The sequence below is a fragment of the Typopeltis vanoorti genome, chromosome 8 (genome assembly GCF_054136105.1).
Source record: "Typopeltis vanoorti isolate ZY-2024b chromosome 8, IOZ_Tvanoo_1.0, whole genome shotgun sequence".
Lineage (NCBI taxonomy): Eukaryota > Metazoa > Arthropoda > Arachnida > Uropygi > Thelyphonidae > Typopeltis > Typopeltis vanoorti.
In genome coordinates, this window is record NC_143556.1 from 115314610 (window position 1) to 115339449 (window position 24840).

The 24840-nt window shown below is 35.4% G+C and overlaps 1 protein-coding gene across 1 annotated transcript in view; it reads right to left on the reverse strand.

The window, feature by feature from the left end:
* The window catches only part of LOC150104298 (bone morphogenetic protein receptor type-1B-like), a 193154-nt gene that overhangs the window by 17374 nt on the left and 150940 nt on the right, over nt 1-24840 (reverse strand). Inside the window, exons 9-10 of the mRNA XM_090396453.1 lie at nt 20588-20763; nt 7296-7426 (exon numbers count right to left, since the gene is read on the reverse strand). Of these exons, the coding sequence (XP_090252579.1) occupies nt 7296-7426; nt 20588-20763 (307 nt within the window). The remainder of the gene's footprint in view (nt 1-7295; nt 7427-20587; nt 20764-24840) is intronic.

Genomic DNA, 24840 nt, shown 5'->3' on the forward strand with positions numbered 1-24840 from the left:
TGTAACATACACATGCATACCATCTAAGGTAATATCCAGCGCTTGTAAAAGTTTTTAACATAAAACTAAAGAAGTGTTTTATTGTAATTGCACATTGAAAAGCAGAAAAAGAGCAAATAACACTGATGGTACTTCAAAAGGTGAAAGAGAGGGTATAAAGGATGTTTATTATTAATGAAGGGGATACAAATCCTTTGATGTTTACCTGCCAGTAAGCAAAACTCTAAGAACTAGGACTAAGATCTATGAGTTTCATACCGAAAAACTATCATCAAATCCAAGTGTAAGTAACCATTTGGTAGAACAACACCAAGGCAACTCGTATCAAAGGTGGAGCAAGCTCCCTCACTATCCTTGATATTTTCTCATTATGTAAAAACACAGCCTCTAGGGGATGTAATACTGTAATTACATTATGAGTAGAGGTCACTACCCAGACCGGCTTCAACCTTTTTTGAGGTCTCATCAGTGAGTAGGTAGACCTGGAAGATAACAAGGTTTAAGTGAAAAGAACTTGCATACCTTCACTATACGAATGCCATAAAGGTGTGCCTGTATATTATAACATAGAATGAAAGCCAAAAGGCTATTTTTCTGGCAACCTTAATGCTCCACCTTTGATACAAGTTGCCTTGGTGTTGTACTACCAAGTGGTTACTTACACTTGGATTTTCCGATAGTTTTTCGGTATGAAACTCATAGATCTTAGTCCTAGTTCTTAGTGTTTCGCTTACCGACAGATAAACATCAAAGGATTTGTACCCCCTTCATTATTATTAAGGTTGCCAGAAAAATAGCCTTTTGGCTTTCATTCTATGTTATAATATACAGGCACACCTTTATGGCATTCGTATAGTGAAGGTATGCAAGTTCTTTTCACTTAAACCTTGTTATCAGGTCTACCTACTCACTGCTGACCTCAAAAAAGGTTGAAACCGGTCTGGGTAGTGACCTATACTCATAATGTAATTACAGTATTACATCCCTAGGGGCTGTGTTTTTACATAATGAGAAAATATCAAGGATAGTGAGGGGGCTTGCTCCACCTTTGATACAAGTTGCCTTGGTGTTGTACTACCAAGTGGTTACTTACACTTGGATTTGCTGATAGTTTTTTGGTATGAAACTCATAGATCTTAGTCCTAGTTCTTAGAGTTTCACTTACTGGCAGATAAACATCAAAGGATTTGTATCCCCTTCATTAATATTAAGGTTGCCAGAAAAATAGCCTTTTGGCTTTCATTCGATGTTTAATATTCTCTGATGCAATATCAATTTCTTGTCAAATATGTGTTCCAAGAACTTTGAGTGTTAGATTATTGTGGCTGTAAATTGGATTTGAGATTTCATTTGACTCTGAAGATGTATCAACTAAATTTCTTGAGTGTGCTATCTAATGGAAGATATCCCAAATTTTAATTTGAGCTGTCTTTCTTTGGCTGCCATGGAAATGGGATTCCGCTAAAGTCTGAGGAAGGGAGAAAACTGGCTTGATGTTTTTGTTACTGTAGTTGTGGCAGTTCATATTATATGCTACAATGAGGTGACTCGCTTAATTACAGAATAAATTTTTGCTAGGGATGAGAGCATGTTTCAGTCAGCCTGGTCTGTTTCTACCATGGAGTACACAGATGCCTATGAAAAAGAGTGGATATCACTGGAAAATGATTGCTCCATAAATGTTCATGATTATGAAGAGGAGGGGAATAAAGTGTTTGTGTGCATACTTGTTTTTGGATAGGCATGTGGAAGAAAAGAATGCATCCTTTGCCTTAATATTGTTATTGGTGAGTGTGTCCACAACATTAAGTGTTAGTGCTTGCATCATCCCACAATTTGTTATAACCATTTAAATCTTTCATAATAAGAATTGAGAGTAGTTATGAAAAAGATCATCAAGGTTTTCCCTAAGAAATACCAACATTGTCAGGTATTGATGATAGTATTCACCATCGACTATCATCAGTCCCTGATATGTATCCTCAAGGGAGAGGAAGGGAGTACAAGATAACATGATTACACTACATGAAAAATTTACATCATTAACTTCCAACTGACAATTTTCTTCCAAACTGGTCTGTTATCTGTCAGGGCACTAATATCATTAGACAATTTGGTCTCCTACGACACTTCAAACTGCAATGATCCACTTATAACCTTGGTCTTCCTCTGGGTTTTTTTTCTGTTATCAAACAGAAAAAGACTGCTTTGATAATCATCCCTTTCCCATTCTGTTTAAATGACCATCAGTGAGATTAGCTTTCCTAATATCTTCATGGTTCTGACATTAAAGCCATCTGTTCACTTCCTAAATTTTTTATTTTTTTTTAGGTTATAAATTTTCATTTATAACCTAGCTTTTAGATCCATAGGTTAAAGTTAGTTTGAAGGCTGTACTGCATACAACTAGTTTAGTGGTTTGCCTCATTTCTTATTCCATATAAATTTATTACAAATTGGAGATAAACAAAGCTGGTAAGGTAATGTAAAACAGTAATACATCTCCTAGGAGCTGCATTTTACATTACGAGAAAATATTATGGATAGTGACGGACCTTGCTCCACCTTTGACACAAGTTGCCCTAGTGTTGTACCACCCAGGTGTTGACTTATGCTTGGACTCGCCGACAGCTCTTTGGCATGAAACTCTCAGATTTCGATCTCCAAGTTTCGTATCCGGCTTTAAAATAATGAGGGATTTATTATCCCCTTAACTTAATTTATGCAGCTGGAAAAATAGCCCCTTGGCTCTTTACCGTAAGAAATATTTATTCATGTATAAAGTACACAACAGTTATAATTATTTGCAGAAATTTATAATTATCCGAAAGAAACGAAAATATCCCCTAATTGTTTTGAGCAGTGTATGCTTTGACAGACAAAGCAAACTATACAGAAAGGATAACAGTTATTTCGTGGCATTAATAGTGTATCCTGGCAACCTGAACAATTACTGTCTGCCTCAGCTACTCCACACAGTTCCTTATACCGCAGGGACAGCACTTGTACATTCATCAGAAATGGCATCCCATATCAGAGAATGCAAAAACTCGACTTTCACCTGTTTGAATTGACTTTAGTTCAAACTTTCATTTACTGTCTCCATTACTCTCCAAATTCCAACAACTACTCTGACTTTTTGGCCATCTCCAGCAGTCAAAACACCCAAATATTTTGGGTAATCTTCCCTGGAAACTTAAACATTCACAACTCAAACTGGCTTCCTTTCCATCCACCTCATCCAAATGAAGCAACCTTGATGCAATAATTCTCAGTCCTGTGTCCCTTGGCATTACAAGGGCATAAAATGGGATAACCTTGCGAATTCAACTCCTTTCCACTGTCTGAGTACTACTTCTATTCTCTTAATCTCAACAGCTGCCGAGAAGACTGAATAAGGGAGAAACTAGCTGGGATGAAGACCTTCATTTAACCCAACAAAATATCCAACCATCATCCAAGCCTTGGTTCTCCAAAAAGTGCGACAATGGCTCACCAACACAAATTCAGCATCACATTTAGCCTAGAATGCAGGTTTTTTTTTTTTTTTTTTTTTTTTTTTTTTTTTTTTTTTTTTTTTTTTTAAACAGCCAAACTTGGTTCCTGTTTAAATGAGTTCAGCTTTCTGGTTCCACTGGGTGCAACTTTTGCCCATCTGCATTTCCACTGCTCTTCCCTCCATAATATTAATGTAGTAATAACACCACCCAAAGATAAGGTGACCTAATCTTTTCAATCTTTTCTTCTAGTTCCTGCAACAATGACCAAAAGAATCTTGGATAACTTGGACACTGACAAGGCAATCTGGTTCTGATAGTATCTCCTACTGTACTAAAAACTTGTGCTCTATCACACTCATATTTATTTCATCTTTTCGATCTTTCTGGCCAACTGGCATCCACCCTAATCTCACTCGGCACATATCCTACTGCATCAAAATAAGCCTATATTCAGAAACCATTCTTAAAAAAAAAAAAAAAAGTCAGTGAACAAACTACTGTCCAATTTCTCCCATTGGTACTCTCAAAAACCAAGGAAAAGGTCATCAACAACAAACTTCACCACCACCTCAGCAAACCAGCTAATTAGTGACGTGACCAGAAATATGGATTTTGCCACACACTTGATCCACAGCTAATCTTCTAGCCTGCACTACCTACCTTTGGACTCAAGCCATGAAAAGGTTTGGGGAAACTTGTGGTTGCTCTCAACATTTCTAAAGCATCTGAGTAGGTTTGGCATAGAAGCCTGCTCAGCAAACTACCATCCAATGGTTTCTCTCCTATATAACTCACAGTTCTGTACCTCATTGTTCCATTTCCTTCGGTAGCTCTTTTTCTAAATGTGCCCAAATCACATCATCTGCAAAAACAGGTGTTTTTCTCCTTTCAAGTCATTAACTGTATCCAGGACATTATTGAACTGCAATACAGATAAGATAGTTCTAAGTCTCAGTCCATTATTAAGTATAAACCACTCCAAATTACCAAATTTAGTCTCCACACAGATCTTCAATTAACATATATATTCTTGATCATAAATATTTCTTCTTTTTAAAATTTTCCTAGGCTTTTTTCCCATTGAAACCAATTGGCTTCTTTCAAATTCCCACTATTTCCATCATTTGCTTTACAACAGAAATCAAACTTTCTTAAACCTTATATTTCATTCCTCATTGTTCTTGCTATGCTATTATCCTTTCATAAATCTTTCACACACAGAAAGACTATTATTCCTCTATAGAGCCTACACTCCCATCCTGCACCTCCTTTATATATTGGAACAGTAATCCTGAATTATTCAAGGCTCTGATCAATTCAACAGATTCAGGAGATAATATGGATAAATTCTCATTTATTCATATTATCTCTTACCTCTATATTTATTCGTTTATTTTACTATGACTCGCATCTTTAACAGATCTCTAAATTATGTTATGTTGATCAAAATTATGTTGCTAGATCACGCCAATCCCTCTTCCAGTCACAAGATTGCAATCTCCATTTATTAAAAAAAATTCCTTCATTAACATACATAACATTTTTTGTTCCATTAATACCTTCCACCTTGTGTTAATTTAATCTACCATTTTATCTTTATCCTTCTTTATTACATGGCTCATCCTCTTATTACAAATAATTATATCATAATTGTATCTAGTCTTTACGAAGTCTTGAAAAGCTTCATTTTTTGACTTAACCGATTCTCTGCAACTCTTTCTTTCTCTCAATCTACCAGTAGGAAATTTGAAAGTTAAAGAAGCAGTAAAATCAAGAAAATTCCTGCTTCCACTTGTTCTTCCACACACACACACATCTTTAATGTTGTTCGAATCATTAAATCTTGAAAATTTTCTCATTCTTCATTTATATAACCTGTGATGAACTCATGGACTTTGGACTTCATCTAAGACTCACATTCTTGTTTTACCACAATCAGGTTCAACAACATCTGCAGCTTCACTTTTCTATCTCTTCTTTTTTTTTTTTTTTATCACATTTATTTTCCACATACGCCTTTTGTCTGAGGGACCAATATAAAAAATTTACCTCAGCCATCTCAAATGTCCTTTTCTCTTGCTTTTATATCACCTTTATAATCTTTAATTCCTTCCTGATACGTTTCCTTCAATTTCTAGTTATTTCATTTTTTTCACTCTTACTAGCCTGCAAACTATTTTGTCACTTTCAAGACCTTCCCGTGACCACTTAACATTTTTTACACATAATAGCTTTCCTATATATATATTTTTTTAAAATAATCTCTGAAAGACATGCTGACTTAGCAATACTATGTCCTTTCTTTTTTCCTTTTTTAATAAACTGCTTCTTTAATTTCTTTGTCTACCATGGAGTTCGTAGTTTTATATTTCTCTTCTGTCTTTAACTAAGAACTTCAATGCTTTCCAGGATGCAAAATCTATGCATTTTGGTTGAGTGAATCAATGCTTTTCCATGTTTTCATTCAGTCTCCAATATTCAGTTAGTGTTTTCAAGTTCTTTCACTTCTTCTCCCTAGTATAATATTTGTATATTTGAGTCTACTGTTGACATCTGAAAGTTGTTCAAGTTTAATTTTTAGCACTAATTTCTCCAAAACATTTCAACATGTCTGGGACTATGCTATAATGGTCTCCAATAGAACTAATTTTTCCATATGCTGCCTTTCCTTCTTATGACCCAAAAAATTCCTCCAATTTCCGAAAGGCACAAACAAGTCCACTTTGAAATTTTCCTCATATCAAATCTAACTGAAACTTTCTATTATTCAAGAATCTTCATGTTTACTGTTGAATACTATGTCCTCCTGACTGTAATACTTAATGCCAAAATAAATTTTATACCTTGATCTCCTTAGTCTCTGCTATGTGAATTATGTCAAGATGGCATTTTAAAATAAAGAGACAAACCACATAAACTCAAAAAACTATATAAGCTCTTTCAAAGCAGGTTTTTAACATCATTCACCCATGATAGGATGTGAACTCACAACCTATTGGAGGAGAGCATATATGTTATCCACTCAGCCAACCAAGCCAGTACTTATTTTCTATTTGGCACTTTTTTTCCTCTTTCCTATTAATGTTTTTACATTGTCAGCACCTATCTTCAAGGATCTGAACTGCTCAGATTTGGAGAAATTTCAGGAGCATACTGCAGAGAGAAATCATTCAAATTTTATCTAATATGATCATGACATGGCAGTATTTTAACAGTGTTCCTAGGTTACTTAAGGCTCCTGTTCCAAAGAACAGAGATAACAGTCTTTGCTCTTTGGAACAGCCCTCCCCCACCTGTTTTTCATAGAATTTGTCAATAGATTCTTTCTTCTTAATCACTTGCCCACATATGGCAGTTTTAGAGGTCTTGTGACCTCTCATGTGTGGGATCAGTATATGTTAAAAAAAAAAAAAAAATACATTTTCTTTGTTGAAGGGAGTTATATGGATTAAAAAATGTAATTGGCTTGGATTAGCATAATTTCTTTTTTTTCTTTCTTTTTTTTTTTTTTTTTTTTTGGCAAGCAGAAGAATATACAACCATAAAACTGGAGAGCAAAAGTGAGCACAATGATAAAAGTGACAAAATGGGACTTCAAAAATAAAATGAACAATTACATCAGTGGGAAAGAATGAAAATGAACTGGAATATTATAATACAAAAACAGATGGAGAAAAGGATTATATTGGGATCAGCTGTCAGAGATAAATGATTAAACAGATTGCAAATAATTAACATAATATATTTAATATTTATCCTTAGTAGTAGTAGTAATAATAATAATAAAATACTTACTTCACAACTATTCCAAACAGATGGAATGACAGGACGTGTTTTATTTACACAAACAACCCTATGCATGTCTTCAAAACTGGGATCAGTGGAAACACAATTATAGTATGGTAACTGATAGTCTTCTACAATACCTAAAGAAAATTTGAATAATTACTAAAGAATCCTTTTATTTAAAAGAAGTACAAAGGTTCTACCTATCAATCATATTTTATAGGAAATATAACTACCCACTAGATAAGGACTCATACAGAATGTCATGAAAGCTTGGTTGTCGCTTGGACAAACAGTGACTTATCAAAGAATATAAAGATATTCAAGAAACAGATATCTGATCAAAACATGGAATACTACATAATTACATCAAAGTGGCAAACTTAAGATACAATAGGAACTTACACTCTATGAAGTATTCATCATCATATGCAAGAGAAGATGGCCAGAAGCTGAAAAACTAACAACAGATAAAAGAAACTGCTTTACTCAGGTACTCCAGAAGGAGGAGGATAAAATCTCCTGATCCAAAAGCATATCAAGCAGTGAATTATGGAAAGTAAACCTCTATATGCATGTATAATACAAGTACCAGCACCAACAACTTGTATCATGAACTGAATCATTAACATGATCTAAGAATTCACCCAGAAAAAGCTTTTAATAGTGCAAGGGGACTAGAATGCAAAAACTGGAACAGATATAAAGAGATTATCCAATTTGTTGGCAAATGAACTTAAAAAGCTGTATAACTGAGAGGAGAGCTCCAGACAGCCTTTAAAGGAATGTGGAGAACCCAACAGGGCTTCTGACCTAATGTACAATAATCAACTTCTCGTGGCGCACCCTGTTAGGTATCTACTTGGATACTGAAGGAACAAGGATTGGCTGGCAATTTGGGATTTAGCTGACCAAATTGTATTCTTATTGCCTTAAACCAAAATATAGAATGATGGAATACAACATGACAGAATTTCATGCAGGCTGGAGTGTCACACAGTTAAACAAGGACCCCCATTGTTTTTGCCAGGGCGAACAGAGAAAAGTCAGCTACTGGAACAAATCCTAGAATACACACCAACTCAACATCACTAGAGTTCAAGTTCAGTACTATCAACATAAGAAGCCTGAATGGCAAAGAAATGGGGCTAGATGAGGAATTGGATAAGTACCAAATCGACATAATAGGGGTGACTGAAACAAAAGAGACAAAAACTGGCGAGATCTTTCTGAGCAATAAATACAAAATGTTATATTCAGGCAATGACAATCAAGGAAAAGAAGGAATAGCCACAGTATTCAACACTAAATATGAGGCTAATTCTTCTTGAATGGCAGGCAGTTTCAAGTAGAGTGATGTGGGCAAATATCAGAATCTGGACAATGAGACTTATTTGTGCCTATGATCCCACAGAAGGTTCTACTAAGGTAGAAGTGGAAAAATTTTTGGGGGTTTTAGAGAAAGCAACTGACATAATGAAAAATGAAAAGTTGGTCCTTGTTGGGATCTAAATGGCAGAGTAGGAAATGATTGTCAGACATAAAAAAATATTTTGAGAAAATTTGGAGAAAAGAGCAAAGCCAATAATAATGGCAAATACCTGTTGGATTTCTGTTCAGGACATACGCTGGTTATTACTAACACAATGTGCACAAATTCACATGGAGAGAAGAGGCAAGGAATAAAAAAGTCTCACTGACTATGTTATTGTCGATAGTAATGCTTTCTCTTTGGTGCAGGACACCAGAGTGTATAGAGGATTTGAAATTGGAAGTGACCACCATTTAGTCTTGAGCAGAATAAAATTGAATTTCACATTAAAAAGAATGACATGTAAGAAAGTTTTAAAACAAATAAAAGTTGAGCAGCTCTCAGATGTGAACTGTAGACTAAAAAAAAAAACATTATTCAAGAAAAAATGAAAACGTTCCAGAGCAGGAACCAAACCTACCTCGGAGATTCAGTGGCAAACCCTGAAGAAGACACTGATTCAGCCAGAGAGGCATGTGACGAGGTTGTCTGCAAGGATAGAAAAATCAGAACTCCATGGTGGACACAGGAAGTAAATGAAGCAGTGTGAATGAGTAAATATCAAAAGTGGTATTAGAAGAAAGCATATCAAAAGTTCCAGCTTGTGCTCTTAGAGAATACAGAGACAAATGTAAGAAAGCTAAACAATGTGTAAAACTAGCTAAACAAAAGTCGTAGGAAGACTTTGGTAACAATATAGAAAATAAATATCAGGAAGGTGGCAAGGTATTCTGGAGGTTGTTGAAGAAGCTCAGAAATGAAGGAAAGAGTGCTGTAAAAGGAATTAAAGATGATAAAGGTGAAATAAAAACTGGAAAAAAGATATCCCTGATGTATGGAGCAATTACTTTGAAAAATTGCTAAATGAAACAATCAGGTGACAGCACAGTGACCAGGCATGCAATCAAGAATACATATCCATACTTAAAGTAGAAAAAGCCATCAAAAGCCTGAAATGTGGAAAGATAGTTGGAGTAGATATTATTCGACCAGAAATACTCAAGTATGGAGGTATAAAAGTCTTACAGTGACTACACTGCATAGTTCAGAGAAACAAATTCCGGATGGTTGGAGTAGAGCAATCATAGTACCCATATATAAAAAGGGAAATAAAAATGAATGCAAGTATTACAGAGGTATTTCTCTACGGAGTGTTCCTGGTAAAATTTACTCATGTGTACTTGAGAAATGGCTGAGTAGGATTGTGGAAGAAAAGTTTGGAGAAGAACAAGCTGGATTCAGGCCAAATAGAGGTTGTCAGGATCAGATCTTCACTTTGCAACATAGTTGAGAAATCATGGGAATATAACAAAGATCTGTATTTAAGTTTTTTAGATCTGGAAAAGGCATATGATAAGGTGGCAAGAGAGAAGCTATTCAAAACGTTACAGTTGTATAGTGTCAGTGGGGCATTATATCAAGCAATACTTAGTCTTCATAGTAAGTCAACAGTTAGAATTGAAGTACAGGAAGAAGGTTTAATGTCAAATCTGGTGTCAGACAAGGATGTACATTATCCCCCCTGTTATTCATTATCTATATGGATCACATTATGAAGGAAAGTGGTATTAAACCTGATATCAAATTTGGAGATGTTAATCTCAGCTCTTTGCTTTATGCAGATGATGTTTATACTTCTAAATATATCCACTACAAGTCTGCAAGATTCCCTGACTAAACTGAACAACTGTTGTAATAGATATAGTATGAAGGTCAGCAATAACAAACCAAAGACAATGAAAATAGGCAGAAGCAGTGAAAATATCAACTGCATTGTGAATGGAGAACCTATAGAACATGTGAAACATTTCAGCTAATTTGGCATGATTTTTAATGAAGATGGTAAATTAAATATGGAAATAGACAACAGCATCAACAAAGCTGGTATGGTAGGAAGTCAATTGAATAAATTTATATGGAATAAGAGAGAAATTAGTCAAAACACTAAATTAGCTGTATACAAGATATTGTTCAAACCAATTTTAACTTATGGATCTGAGAGTTGCATTAGAAGTAAAACACTTGACCAAATACTAGAGACTGCAGATATGAGAGTCCGGAGAAAGATTAGGGGCATGAACAGATGGCATCAATGGCAATATCATATTAAAAACAAGGAAATGGTCACTTAAACAGAATGGGAGAAGAGAGATTAACAAAACAAGTGTTCTCTGCCAGGTTGGTAAAGATAGAAATATAAGATCTGATAATGTTGGAGTCTTGACAGGTGACAGACTGATTTGGAAGAAAATTGTAGATAGGAAGTTAGTAATGATGTAAATTTTTCATATAGTACTATCATATCCTGTATACTCCTTAAGTGTACATGGCAGGAATTTGATGATGAGGTCCTGCAAATTGACTAGATGGAAAAACTCAGAACCTGATTGATTGCATAATCAGAAAAAAATCTGTATAAATTTGGCAAACTAAATCTTTCCCAAATGTCAATATTGGAAGTAATCATAATTTAGTTATAGCAATACTTATGTCGATTAGCAATACTTATGATTGAACTTTGGTCTTTGATCTACATGAAAAATAAGAAGACAAAAAAAGTTTAATCATATGCAACTTAAATCATGCACCATTAAAGAACTATCTAAAACAAATATTGTTTACCCTCTTCTCAAAATTTTTTGCTGATCTCTTGATCCTGATGCCTCTTACCAACAGTTTTCATGGACAATCACTGAAGCAGCTGAAAATATTCTATGAAGAGAAGAGAATGCTATATCAATTACCCAAGAAATAATAAGCTTAGAAGATTAAGACCAATTCAGAACACTGGGAACAACAAACAATAATTATTTGAATAGACTGATTAAAAAGGAGACAAAGCATACAGCACAAACTAGTTATCCAAAGAACATGAAAAAAATTGAGTAGAGTCTTCAAAAGAGTAACCATACAAAAGCATACCAAATAATCAAGAAATTAACAGACTTGCTAATAACAGCTGGATATTTAAGGATGCAGATGGAATAAATATTACTGATCATGAAAAAACATTCAGAAGATGTATTCAATATTATTAATAAATTAATCATATTGAAAACAAATAAATTATTTAAATATGATACCTTGGATCAACAAAAATTAAAGGGAATCTGTTAAGAGAATGGTAGCCATCCTATACTTAGAAGCAAAAGGAGCTATTTTAAATCAAAGGAAAAACTGCAGGAACTGATAATTGTAATTGCAAAAAGAAGGTGTGTGTGTGTGTGTGGGAAATTGGGGGGGGGGGGGGGGATTGCCACCTATTGTTAGCATATATCAAAAAATTTGCCAGCAGATATATCAGACACCTGGCTGGTATATAGGAAAAATGGAAACAGCATAAAAAGTCTGAAAAAGCACACTTCACATTTGCATTTCAAGACCATGCTAGTGTGTTTCATTGATTACAAGGGGATAAAGTCCTCTATGAATTCATTGAACAAGGACAAATGGTCAACCAACACAATTTATAGGTGCTGAAAAGATTATGAGATTCTGTTATGAGAAAAAGACCTGAACTGTAGCTTGACAAACGGATCACCCATCACGACTAGGTGCAAAGCCATAGTACGCTCATCGTGAGTGAGAGTTTCTGGCAAAAAAAATTGATTACCAAATTAGGTCATCCTGCTCATTCACCAGACTTAACTCCATGTAATTTCTGGCTGTTTCCAAATTTAAAGACTGTTAAAAGGACAAGATTTTCTGACATCACTGATATCCAGCATAATGTGATAAAGGAACTCAAGAGTATTCTAGAAAAAGATTTTCAGGCCTGTTTCCAAAAATGGGAACACCGTCTAAACCTGTGTATAAATGCACAAAGGGACTACTTCAAAGGCAATAGTAGTTACTGATGTATAGTTCTGAGTGTACGTTTTTTTTTTTTTTTACATGTGCATTCTGGGAATTAAATTGTCACACCTTCTAAATAGTTCTAAAGAGAAAGGCGTACATAAAAAAGTATGCAAAGAAGGATAAAAAGTAGGAGTAAAATGATCAATGAAAAATGGTAATTTTTCACTGATCACGGATCCTGGCACACTTTTATCAGAATACTCTAGTTCCTTTATCACATTATGGTGAATGTCCGTGCGGTTGGCCTAGTGGCTTTGCGCTTCGTAACCATATGTCTGACGAAGGAGTGTCCTAGGTTCGATTCCCGTCAACAACGTGAGGAGCTCAAGGATCTTCCTCAGCCAAGTTAGCCGGTCTTGGGCGTGGACAGCAGGTTTTTTTCCCGCTAGTTTAGCCGGTGTTTAATGTACATCATTGTCTGACACCAGATTTAACATTAAACCATCTTCCTGTACTTCCTTTAATTCTAACTACTGACTTACAACTCAAATAGAGACTAAATATTGCTTGATATAATGCCCCATTGCCATATAACTGTAGCATTTGGAATAGCTTCTCTCTTGGCACCTTGCCATAGGCCTTTTCCAGATCTACAAAACTTACATACAGATCACTGTTATATTCCCATGCTTTCTCAACTATTTGTCGTAAAGTGAAGATCTGATCCTGACAGCCTCTATTTGCCCTGAATCCAGCTTGTTCTTCACCAAGCTTTTCTTCCACAATTCTTCTCAACCGTTTCTCAAGTATACTGCATAAATCTTGCCAGGAACATTCAGTAAGGAAATACCTCTGTAATTCTCACATTCAGTTTTATTTCCCTTTTTATATATGGGTACTATTAGAGCTCTACTCCAATCATCAGGAATTCATTCCTCTGTCCAGCCCTTCTGAACTATGCAGTGCAGCCACTGTAAGACTTTTATACCACCGTACTTCAGCATTTCTGGTCGAATATCATCTACTCCTGCTGCCTTTCCACATTTCAAGCCTTTGATTGATTTTTCTACTTCAAGTATGGATATGTATTCCTGACTGTATGCCTGTTGAGTGTTTTTTTTACCACTGTGCTATCACTGGTTGTTTCATTTAGCAATTTTTCAAAGTAATTACTCCATACTTCAAGGATATCTTTTTCTCTTGTTTTCATGTCACCTTTATCATCTCTAATTCCTTTTTACAGCACTCTTTCCTACATTTCTAAGCTTCTTCAACAACCTCCAGAATATCTTACCATCTTTTTGATATTTATTTTCTATGTTCTTGCCAAAGTCCTCCCATGACTTTTGTTTAGCTAGTTTTACATAGTGTTTAGCTTTATCACATTTGTCTCTGTATTCTCTAAGAGCACAAGCTGACTTATTTGCCAGGAACTTTTGATATGCTTTCTTCTTTTCCTTCACTGCCTCTTTAACTTCCTGTGTCCACCATGGAGTTCTGATTTTTCTATCCTTGCAGACAACCTTACCACATGCCTCTCTGGCTGAATCAATCAGGGTTTTCTTCAAGGCTTGCCACTGAATTTCCAAGGTTTGGTTCCTGTTCTCAAATTCTCATTTTTTCTTCAATAAAACTTTGTGTATTTTAGTCTACAGTTCACATCTGAGAGTTCAACTTTTATTTGCTTTAAAACTTTCTTACATGTTATTCTTTTCAATATGAAATTCAATTTTATCCTGCTCAAGACTAAATAGTGATCGCTTCCAATTTCAAATCCTCTATACACTCTGGTGTCCTGCACCAGGGGAAAGCATCACTATCAACAATAACATAGTCAATGAGACTTTTCTTATTCCTTGCCTCTTCTTTCCATGTGAATTTGTACACATTTTTATGTTGGAACATGGTGTTAGTAATAACCAGTCTATGTCCTGAGCAGAAATCCAACAAGTATTTGCCATTATTATTAGCTTTGCTGTTTTCTCCAAATTTTTCCAAAATATTTTTGTATGTCTGACAATCACTTCCTACTCTGCTATTTAGATCCCTAACCAGGACCAACTTTTCATTGTGTCAGTAGCTTTCTCTAGAGCCTCAAAAAATTCCTCCACTCAACCTTAGTAGAGCCTTCTGTGGAACCATAGGCACAAATAAGTCTCATTGTGCAGTTCCCCATTCTGATATTTGTACACATCACTCTACTTGAGACTGACTGCCATTTAAGATTATTAGTCTCGTATTTAGTGTTGAATATTGTGGCTACCCCCCACTTTTCCTTGATTGTCATTGTCTGAATATAACATTTTGTATTTATTGCTCAGAAAGATCTCGCCAGTTTTTGTCTTTTTTGTTTCAGTCACCCCTATTATGCCGATCTGGTACTTATCTAATTCCTCAGTTAGCTCCATTTCTTTGGCATTCAGGCTTCTTATGCTGATAGTACCGATCTTTAACTCTGGTGATGTTGAGTTGGGGTGTGCTTTCAGATTTGTTCCAGTAGCTGATGTTTCGCTGTTCGCCCTGGTTCCTTGGCAAAACATCGGGGGCCTTGTTAAACCAGGCAAAGCTCCAGCCAGCATAAAATTTTGCCATGTTGTACCATCATTTTGTATATTGGTTTAAGCCAATAAGAATACAATTTGGTCAGCTAAATCCCAAATTGCTAGCCCATCCTCGTTCATTCAGTATCCAGGTAGATACCCAACAGGGTGCACCACGAGAAGGTGAAGATTGGACATTAGGTCAGAAGACCTATTGGGTTCTCCGCATTCCTTTAAAGGCTATGTGGAGGTCTTCTCTCAGGTATACAGCTTTGAACCTTTAAGCACCCCCTATGTTGCATATCATAAAACACAAATAAAAAAAAAACAAGATATTAAAAGGATATATATATAAGAAGCAACACTATAAATAAAAATAGCACCAACTATATATACAGTAAAAGATGTTAATTGTTAATACAAATTTAAAAACAAAAACATCTGTTGAGTTTGATAAAATCTACCTGAATATTTTATGGCTCAGATAGATTGTGAACAGGGCTCAAATAATGGCTGTACTCATGAAATGAGGATGGTCAAACAACCACAATACATTTAACATCTCCTGCTACTGAAACCTCAAGTATTGAAAAAAATCAGACTAGTTCTGCTGAATAATCACCAGATGAAATGATGCAGATTGGTAAAAGCTCTCTTAGAGAAGCCAAGAGATGGAAGGCTCTTGGAAAGAAAATCTTCACATTCAAATCTACAAGCAAAATTGGATGTTGGAACATCAGGGCAATGTACGAATCTGGGAAAGCACATCAAATAGCAAATGAAATAGATAGATACAAAATACAAATATTAGGATTAGGTGAAACCAGATAAAATGAAACTGGCGAGATCAGACTAACATCTAACAAATATATCAGATTCTGGAAACCCCTGAGATTGAAGAACTTAGTAGAGGTGTTGCTCTGATGACAGTGGAGGCAAGAAAGGCACTATTAGAATGGAAAGTAGGACCAGAAAGAATAATAAAAGCTAGGTTCAAAACCAGATAGAAAGAGGTTAATATAATAAACATCTATGCCCTACAAACAGTGCTGTCTGAAAAGGGAGTTTTTTTTTTAATGACCTTCTACAGTTATACAAGAGTAGCAAAAGAAAATGCTGCTATTTCAGAGAGACACAAATGCAAAAGTAGGTAAAGACAACAGTGGATATGAAATAGTGATGGAAAAGAAGGACTAGGAGACGAAAATGAAATATTTAAGGCCTTCTGCCTATTTAACAACTTAAATCATAGGAGGTACAATATTTCAACACAAGTATATACACATAAACAAACCTGGATTTCACCAGATGGAAAGAATAAAAACCAAATAGATCACATAACCATAAATAAAACATGGAGATCCTCCTCCTTACATGATGTGAGAGCATAGAGAGCAACAGACACATACACAGACTGGTGGTGGCAAAGATAAAAATGAAACTAGCAAAGATATTTAAATCAAGGAGAAAAAGAAACTAATACAATATAAATAAATTGAAAAATAAGAATATTTGCTCATACAATCAAATGCAAACATAAAACAACACAAAGTGAAGGAAAAGAATTGAGATATAGAAGAAAAATATAAAATAATTATACAATGAAAACAGCTAAAGAAATAATAAGAAAACAAGAGTTCAGAAACAATGGATAACAGACAAGACAATGCTTTTAAGTGAGGAAAGAAGAGAAGTCAGAAGAAAGTTACTCCAAAATCAAAATAAAGAGGAAAAGGATATGAATAAAACATACAAAGAGAAAACAGACAATTAAAGAAAAGTGTAAGAGATAAAAGAAAATTCGTCAAAGAATTCTGTAAGGAGGCTGAACAGGTTGCAGCAAACTTTGATTCCAAGAAAGATAGCTGGAAAAAATATGAGAAAAGAGAGACGAATAAGAAATAAACAAGGAAATATACTGGCAAGGGAAAAAGATATAGAAAAGGAATGGATAGAACACTTTCAAGAAAAACAAAGTGAAACCCCAATACAAGAAACCATACTCTCAGAAAATACTGAAATGGAAACATTAAATCTGCATGTTGAGGCTTGAGTGCTGTGAGGACATCATGTTGGAGGTTTAATGGAATATTTACAGCACTGGAAAAGAATTGAAATTAATTTTAATGCTTCCAATATTTCTTCTCAGTCACTGAGACATCTTTGAGGATTACAAATAACTTTTGTAACAATATGCTCAATTACAAAACAATACTAAGTGAAACACATGGGTGACTAAATTCCTATCTATGTGGTGTGCCCTCTATGGGTGTTTGTAGGTGGCCTAGGATGTAAAGTGGGACCTCTCATAATTACTGTTTCCCAAATTTTGGGAAGTTTTAAGCAACGGTATTTATTTAAATTCTGTTGATTTCTGAGTACGGCCACAGATTCTAAAAGCAGTCTTTCTTTTTTGAATTTACTATGGTGGAGCATGGTGGTTTTTTTTTCCAGCAGATACCATGGGTTATATCCAAAACATGGTCTGCAAGGCCAGATTGAATAGTCTTGATTGCAGACGATTTGTGATTTTATGATTTGCATTCTTCTAAATGGATGGTCGCTGATCTACCTGCCTGTCCGAAGTAAGCCAGCTTGCAGGAACAGGGTAATTTATATACTCCAGGCACTGAGAGAAGAGGGAGCTGATCTTTGGTGGAATGGATAAGAGTAGTAAGCTTATGGCAGGACTGAAAATTGGTGTGGAAGTTGCATTTTTTTTAAGGACCTGGCTATTTTATCTGTTATTTTCGCGGTTGTAGGGTATGGTGATGGCATTTCTGACATCTTTCTGAAGAGATGGCGGGAGAGGAACTGATTATTTTTTTAATTCTGTAATCGCTGTAGCCATTGGAAAAGAAGTTTTAATAATGCCATATTGTTGAGACAGGTGGTGGTGGGAGAGTTTGTGAATGTATCTGCTTGTGTGAGTAGGTTTTCAATATACAGAGAAGGAAAGGTTACCATTAGGAAGGTATGTTACTAAGGTGTCTAGGAAGGATAACTACTGTTACTTTCCTTTTCCACCATAAACTGGATTCTTGGATGTAGGCTACTGAGGAAGGAGTAGTCATACTCCTTTTCATTGATTGTCATTGCCTGAATATAACATTTCATATTTATTGCTCAGAAAGATCTCAACAGTTTCACTTTTTTTTTTTTTTTTTTCAGTGATCCCTATTATGTTGATCTGGTACTTATCCAGTCCCTCAAATAGCTCTATTTCTTTGCCATTCAGGTTTCTTATGTTCATATGAAGGTGGTCTGAAAAGTTCTCAGCCTAACAATGAAAAAACGAATTTATAATTTCAAAATTATTTTTATTTTTTAACGTAATCTCCCTTAAGACTAATACATTTATTCAAGTGATGCCCCAGAGCCATTATCCCGTCCCTGTAGTGGCTCTCAGTAAGACTTGCAAAATACTCCTCTGCAGCTGCAATCATCTCATGATTTGAAGAAAAACACTGACAAGAGAGCAAGAGTTTTAGTTTTGGGAAGAGATAGAAGCCAGAGGGAGCCAAATCTGGGGAATAGAGTGGATGTTCCAACAATCCATAGTGCAGATCCCTTCTTTCATCTGCAAACCGGATCTTTTCCCATGAATTTTTTTGTACAGTCTGATTAAAAGATTGGGATAACAATCCCCGGTTATTATTTTACCATTTTCAAGATAATTAATAAACTAAATGCCTTTAGCATCCCAGAACACCAATACCATGGCATTTCCTGCTGATGGAACCAACTTTGTCTTCTTTGGTGCTGAACAACTGGCTTCTGTCCACTGTTTTGACTGCTATTTGGATTTTGGTGTGTAATAGTGAATCGAAGTCTCATCCACAGTAATAAATTGACGTGCAAAATCAGTTTTATTCTTGTTAAAATGCGCTAAGCACTGTTCAGAGATTTTCATGCGAGTGCATTTTTGATCTACTCAATTACAGCACCCATCTTGCGAAAGGCTTTTTCATTTGCAATTAGTCATGCAAAATATATCCTACAAGTTCTTTTAAAATGTCTATAGTTTCAGCAATTTCATGCACTTTGACTCGCATGTCCTTCAATATCATATCGTGCACTTGATCAATTATTTCTGGTGTTGTTACACTTTTTGGACGTCCTTCACGTGGATCATCTTAAGAGCTGGTACGGCCATGTTTAAACTTGGCAACCCATTTTTTAATTGTCGAAAACGAAGGAGAAGAGTGCCCATAAACTTTTATGAACTTCGAATGAATTTCTTTTGGCTTTAAACCTTCTTTTACAAAGAATTTTATAACAGTATAATACTTAATTTTATCCATTTCAAAGGATACACAACACTTTTGCTACAGACAGCTGCATAAAACAAACCAATTGATAGAATCACTTTCAATTTCACATGGATGCTTATGATAGATGTACCAACTTAGAAAAAAAAAAAAAAATCTTGCTGATAGTGTTGCCATCTATGGTCGAGGCCAAGAACTTTACAGACCACCCTTGTAGTACTGATCTTGAACTCTGGTGATGTTGAGTTTGGGTGTGATTTGTTCCAGCAGCTGACTTTTTGCTGTTCACTCTGGTTCACTCTGCAGTCACTAGAGACTGCAGATGTGAGAGTCCTTAGAAAGATTAGGAGTGTGAACAGATGGCATCAATGGCAATATCATAATAAAAATGAGGATATTAGGAAAGAACTTGACATTGTTAGCATCCAGGAATGTGTTAGTTGAGCTAATCTCAGGTGGTATGGTCACTTAAACAGAATGGGAGAGGAAAGATTAGCAAAACAAGTTTTCTGCCAGGTTGGTAGGAAAAAGACCCAGAGAAGACCAAGATGTAGGTGGATTGATATGGTAAAAGTGCCTTAGAAGACAGAAATATAAGATTTGACAATGTTGAAGTCTTGACAGGTAACAGATTGATTTGGAGGAAAATTGTAGATAGGAAGTTATATTTCATGTAGTAATAATGTAGTACTATCATCCTGCACACTCCTTTAGGGTACATGTCAGGAATTTGATAATGAAAGAAATGTACACACCTAGTTGGTCATAATGTACAAAATTTTAGAGAATCTCACTTCTGCCATCACATCATTATCTTAAGATGAGCCTAGGATGACCAGGGATCTCAACACAGATCTCCTAAGTTTATCCGAGTGGGTCAAGGACAACCTTTTAAATTTCAATGCCACCAAAACTCAGTTCTATCTGATCTCTCACAAAAAAGAGCTCACATCCTTCTTCCCTTACCTTCAGCAATACTGGGATATCCACATATGAACAGATTTCTCTTGTTGGACTGACTTGCACCTCCATTCTTTGCTGGCATAACCATATTTCTATTATAGCTTCTACAGTTGCCAAACTCACACATTTGATGTGTCATTCCAATGTATAAAATATTTATACAGTAATTTGAATTCAAAAGTAAAAATATGCACTTACCATTTAAAATACATCTCCGTGCTATTTCCCATAAAACTAAGGCAAAAGAATACATGTCAGCCATTTTATATGCTTCAAACTGTGATCTATTTAATGTTTCATCTAATACTTCTGGTGCCATATACCGTTTGGTACCAACCCTTGTGTTGGCACCGATATCGAGCTCATTGCTATCACTACAAATATACAAATAATGGTTATTATTTCTATGAACACAAGCAGACAAATTTTAAATCAAACTGACAAACACAATACTTATTAAAAAACTAAATTTTAAATAGATATTTCACATAAGTATGCTATTGGCAAAACAATGGTGCTGATGAAACTACCAGTCACCTAACTTATAAAAAATGCTTCATAAAAATATGGTTGTAACAAATTCAAAACATAAATATTACAACTTAACAAGTTCGCTGCCATGCTCCTCGGATATAATTTGTTGCCACACGCCAAGCACTTCTACATGGTCAGTTGGAGTTATCTCGTAGCTGGCTTATCAGACAGAATTTTGTTTCATATGCCAACTACGAGTACTCTCGTATCATCCCCCACCTATGTCTCATGCGCTGACGACTGTGTAATTTGAGTTCAGAGTCAGTGACGTTCAGCATTCAGTGCAGTAGGGTTTATTGTGTCTAGTCTTACAATTATTTAAAATTATCTAAATAAAAACCTTCAATTATGCCATGGCTAATAAAAGAAAGCTTACGCAAATATGAGTGATGATGAATGGAATGAATTATTTGGTTCCGATTCAAAGATGATTACAATCCTACAGACGACTCTAGCGATGACTCAGATGATGATATATCGTATATAAATATACGTATATGTTGAAAAAGTTTCAAAAAATTGTTTTATTTGCATTAATAAATACACAGTTTATGCAACAATACCTCTTATAATATACTATACTTTTGCTGAAATTATTTTCCTTCTACAAAGCCCCCAGATGTGCTCTCTGTTTTATTCACAAGCCGAGGGTCCAAATTAACATGCTTATACTATGGGTTAACTCGTGCTTGGCATAGGAGGTCGGTAATCAACATACAAGTATATTCGTAGTTGACTTGTGAAGCTCACATACCAACAACGAGTATACTCGTAGTTGGCAGCAAACATGTTAATTTAAATGCGAATATTGTGCTAATTTTTGAATTAAATACACATTTGATGTTAGTCAAATGTGTATATAATTCAATTTAGGAATGTCCCAATTTGCCAAACAGATAGGCCTGCAACATTCTTCTTGCTATTATAGCATCATATATCATATTCATCCAATTTATGCTGGCTACAAACATGTAACTCATTACATGGTATGATGCAACTTGTCCATGGGGGGGGGGGGGGGTTGTCTGTTGACTTCTTTCGAAGCAGTGCATATGTATTTGTATTTATTTTCACAGAGTCTTGCAACTATACTCTAGAGACCAAACATGGAACTTTTTCAAGCTTCTTCAGGTCTCCAATAAATGGGGGTGGTGGTTTCGCATTGGGTGGTGAAATTCATCTCTCATCAAAAGACAATCAAACATTCATGCCCACAACAGGATTCAACCTGCAGCCTGTTGTGGTTGGAGAGCAGAGAGTAGGAATGATGTGAATTTTGGAGTGTAAACGACACATTAATAATAACTATGGTGAAGCTGGCCTTTCTGACCATGCCCTGAACATAGAATTGACTGGAAAAGCAGCAGTTGTTTACATCACACCAAAACATGGTATGAACGCAAATTTAAGAAGCCTGTGAGATTTTTATCAACCACCCCAATCTGAACAATAATGATGGTCTAAAATTCCCAAGCATATGGAAGGCACATATTCTACCCATGGAACCTTTCTCTCTAAGAGTTAACTATAAACAGGACTGTAGATAATCCAGAATCCTAAATCTAAAATAACAATTGTAATGCTAAAAATAGGACATCATTGTTACTGAAAGAAGACTATCTATAAGAAAGAATTTTTCCTATGTTATCTTAAATAGAATTTAGTTTTGATGTAGTTTCTAAATAATTATTTGCATTTTTCTTCCCCACTAGAGGTTATGCCAGTAGATTAACCGATGATCAAATCATTGTTCCTTTAACTTACTGTGTATAATGTAACTCAGCTTGTCCTTGTATATACTCCAGATGATCTTAATATGAAGATCGAAATGTCGGGAAATTAAAATAGTTATTTATAACAATTGTAAAGTTCATAATTTCTAAAATGAATGCTGATCACCGTGCAACACTAAAAAAAAGAATTTGGAGTGTAGCCTTTTAGCATAAGGGAAGTCTCCAGATTCTAACTCTTTGCCACTCATAACACACTAAAAGGTATGATAGGTTTACAATCCTTTGTGAGTGAGATTCACATTTAGGGAAAAAAAAAAAAAATTGAAATTAAAATATTTAGGTCTGCTTTTCTTTAGATTAAATACAAAATATTTAAATCCTTTCTCTCAGTAAGGAATAAGAATACATAGAATAGAAAACTGTATATCTATTGTCACTCTGTTTTTAGTGTATATGAGCATGACAATGAATCAGGTTTTGGAGTGTGTTAATGAAGCAAAAGTATTTCAAGTTAACTGCAATACTTGAACAAACAAGACTGCAGAACATAATTTTTAGAGACATGCATAGGCATTTGGTACTGCACAAACACAAAGAATTCAACGTTAAAATGCACATAATTAAGTTCCGAGAAAATCGCAGATATGGAATGCACATTATATTACAAAAAATATCAGGTTTCTGATGATACCAGCATGAAATCATATGGCTAGGGCCACTAATGAGCTGGTGATGAACTATAAACAGGTCAAGTCAATCCTTCTCAAGGTGTGGTCCATTTTCACCATAGGGGCTCTGGAACTATAACTGAGAATTCCTGCTGTCAGAGGATATCTTCCTGCCCAGAGGAAATACAGACTATAGTAATAGATGGTAAATGACTCAGAATTTGATGAAACACAATGAACTGGTTATTAGGGTCCCAGAGTAACTGATCTGTTTGGTCTGCAGAGCAGGGATTCTGGCCTCAGACTCCCAACATCCTATTCTTCAATCATGCAGTCAGTGACTTTTCAAGTGAATGCCAAACGACTCCGAAGATACAGAATCTCCCATCTTCAAGGGTACAGTAGTAAAGCAATTCTGTAGGCTGGTTTACCAGATAGTGTACAGGAACTAAACTGATAGCAGTGCACTTAGGCTTCCCAATTGTCTAGCATATAATCCTGCTATCCTCTATACTGACAAACTGAGCATGGAGGGAGGCTGTGCAATGATCTGTTGGAAACACTGTTGAGGCCATGTAATGGTGGAGACTAGATGTTCTTTATACTGTCAAAATGCTTATGACCCCCCCCCTTTCTCCAATGCATGTTCCACTGCTTTTTCTCTTTATCTTTGAAACACTTCAAACCTTATATAACTTCTTGCTCACCAATATTTGGCAGAAACTCCAACTTGAATGATGTCACCAGCAGGTTATTCAAGATGTGACCAAATCTTGAATAACTGCCACAACCACCATAGTCTATCTTAACAGTCCAAACTGTACTCTTAATTCTTTTTGATGGTACTTGTGCTTTCATACAATCTGACATTCATTGTCAGAGGATGTTTAATATTGAATTTCCTCTTTTTTGACCTTTTGTGGCTTAAAATTTCTTTGCCTCATTATATATCACTCAGCTGTTGTCTTTACTGCATCCCTCCGTGATTCTGAAAATCATTCTGACATCTTTGAATTCTTCTCTTTGAAGCTTGATTTCCTGCTGTTCAATTACCATAAAGTTAAGTCATCTTTGGTGACTTCAGTGTCAACTGGCTCTTCCTTTCTCCAATTCCACTGACCATGCTGGAAGAGATGCCGAGGTATTTTTTTCTATAAGAAATGACCTAAAGCAAACTATTTATCTACCAACTAGAATACATAATGCTTTTCTCCATTTACCCAACACTATCTTTTCTTAACCAGTTCTCTTCCAATGTCGTATTGTGCTGATATCTCTTGCTAATTCAGATCATAATCTCATAAAAGTTTCATTTATAGTAGAACACCTTCTCCTCAGCCATTCACAACCCCAAGCTCATTTGATACAACATTACTAAATAGGAGGATCTCAGGCTTTAACTCTTCCTTTCCATGATTAGATTACTGTTTCCGTTCTCCAGATTCAGGTTGTGATCTTGTTACAGAAATGTTATTACAGACCCATGTTGGAATGAGCACCGTCACCCCACCCCCAC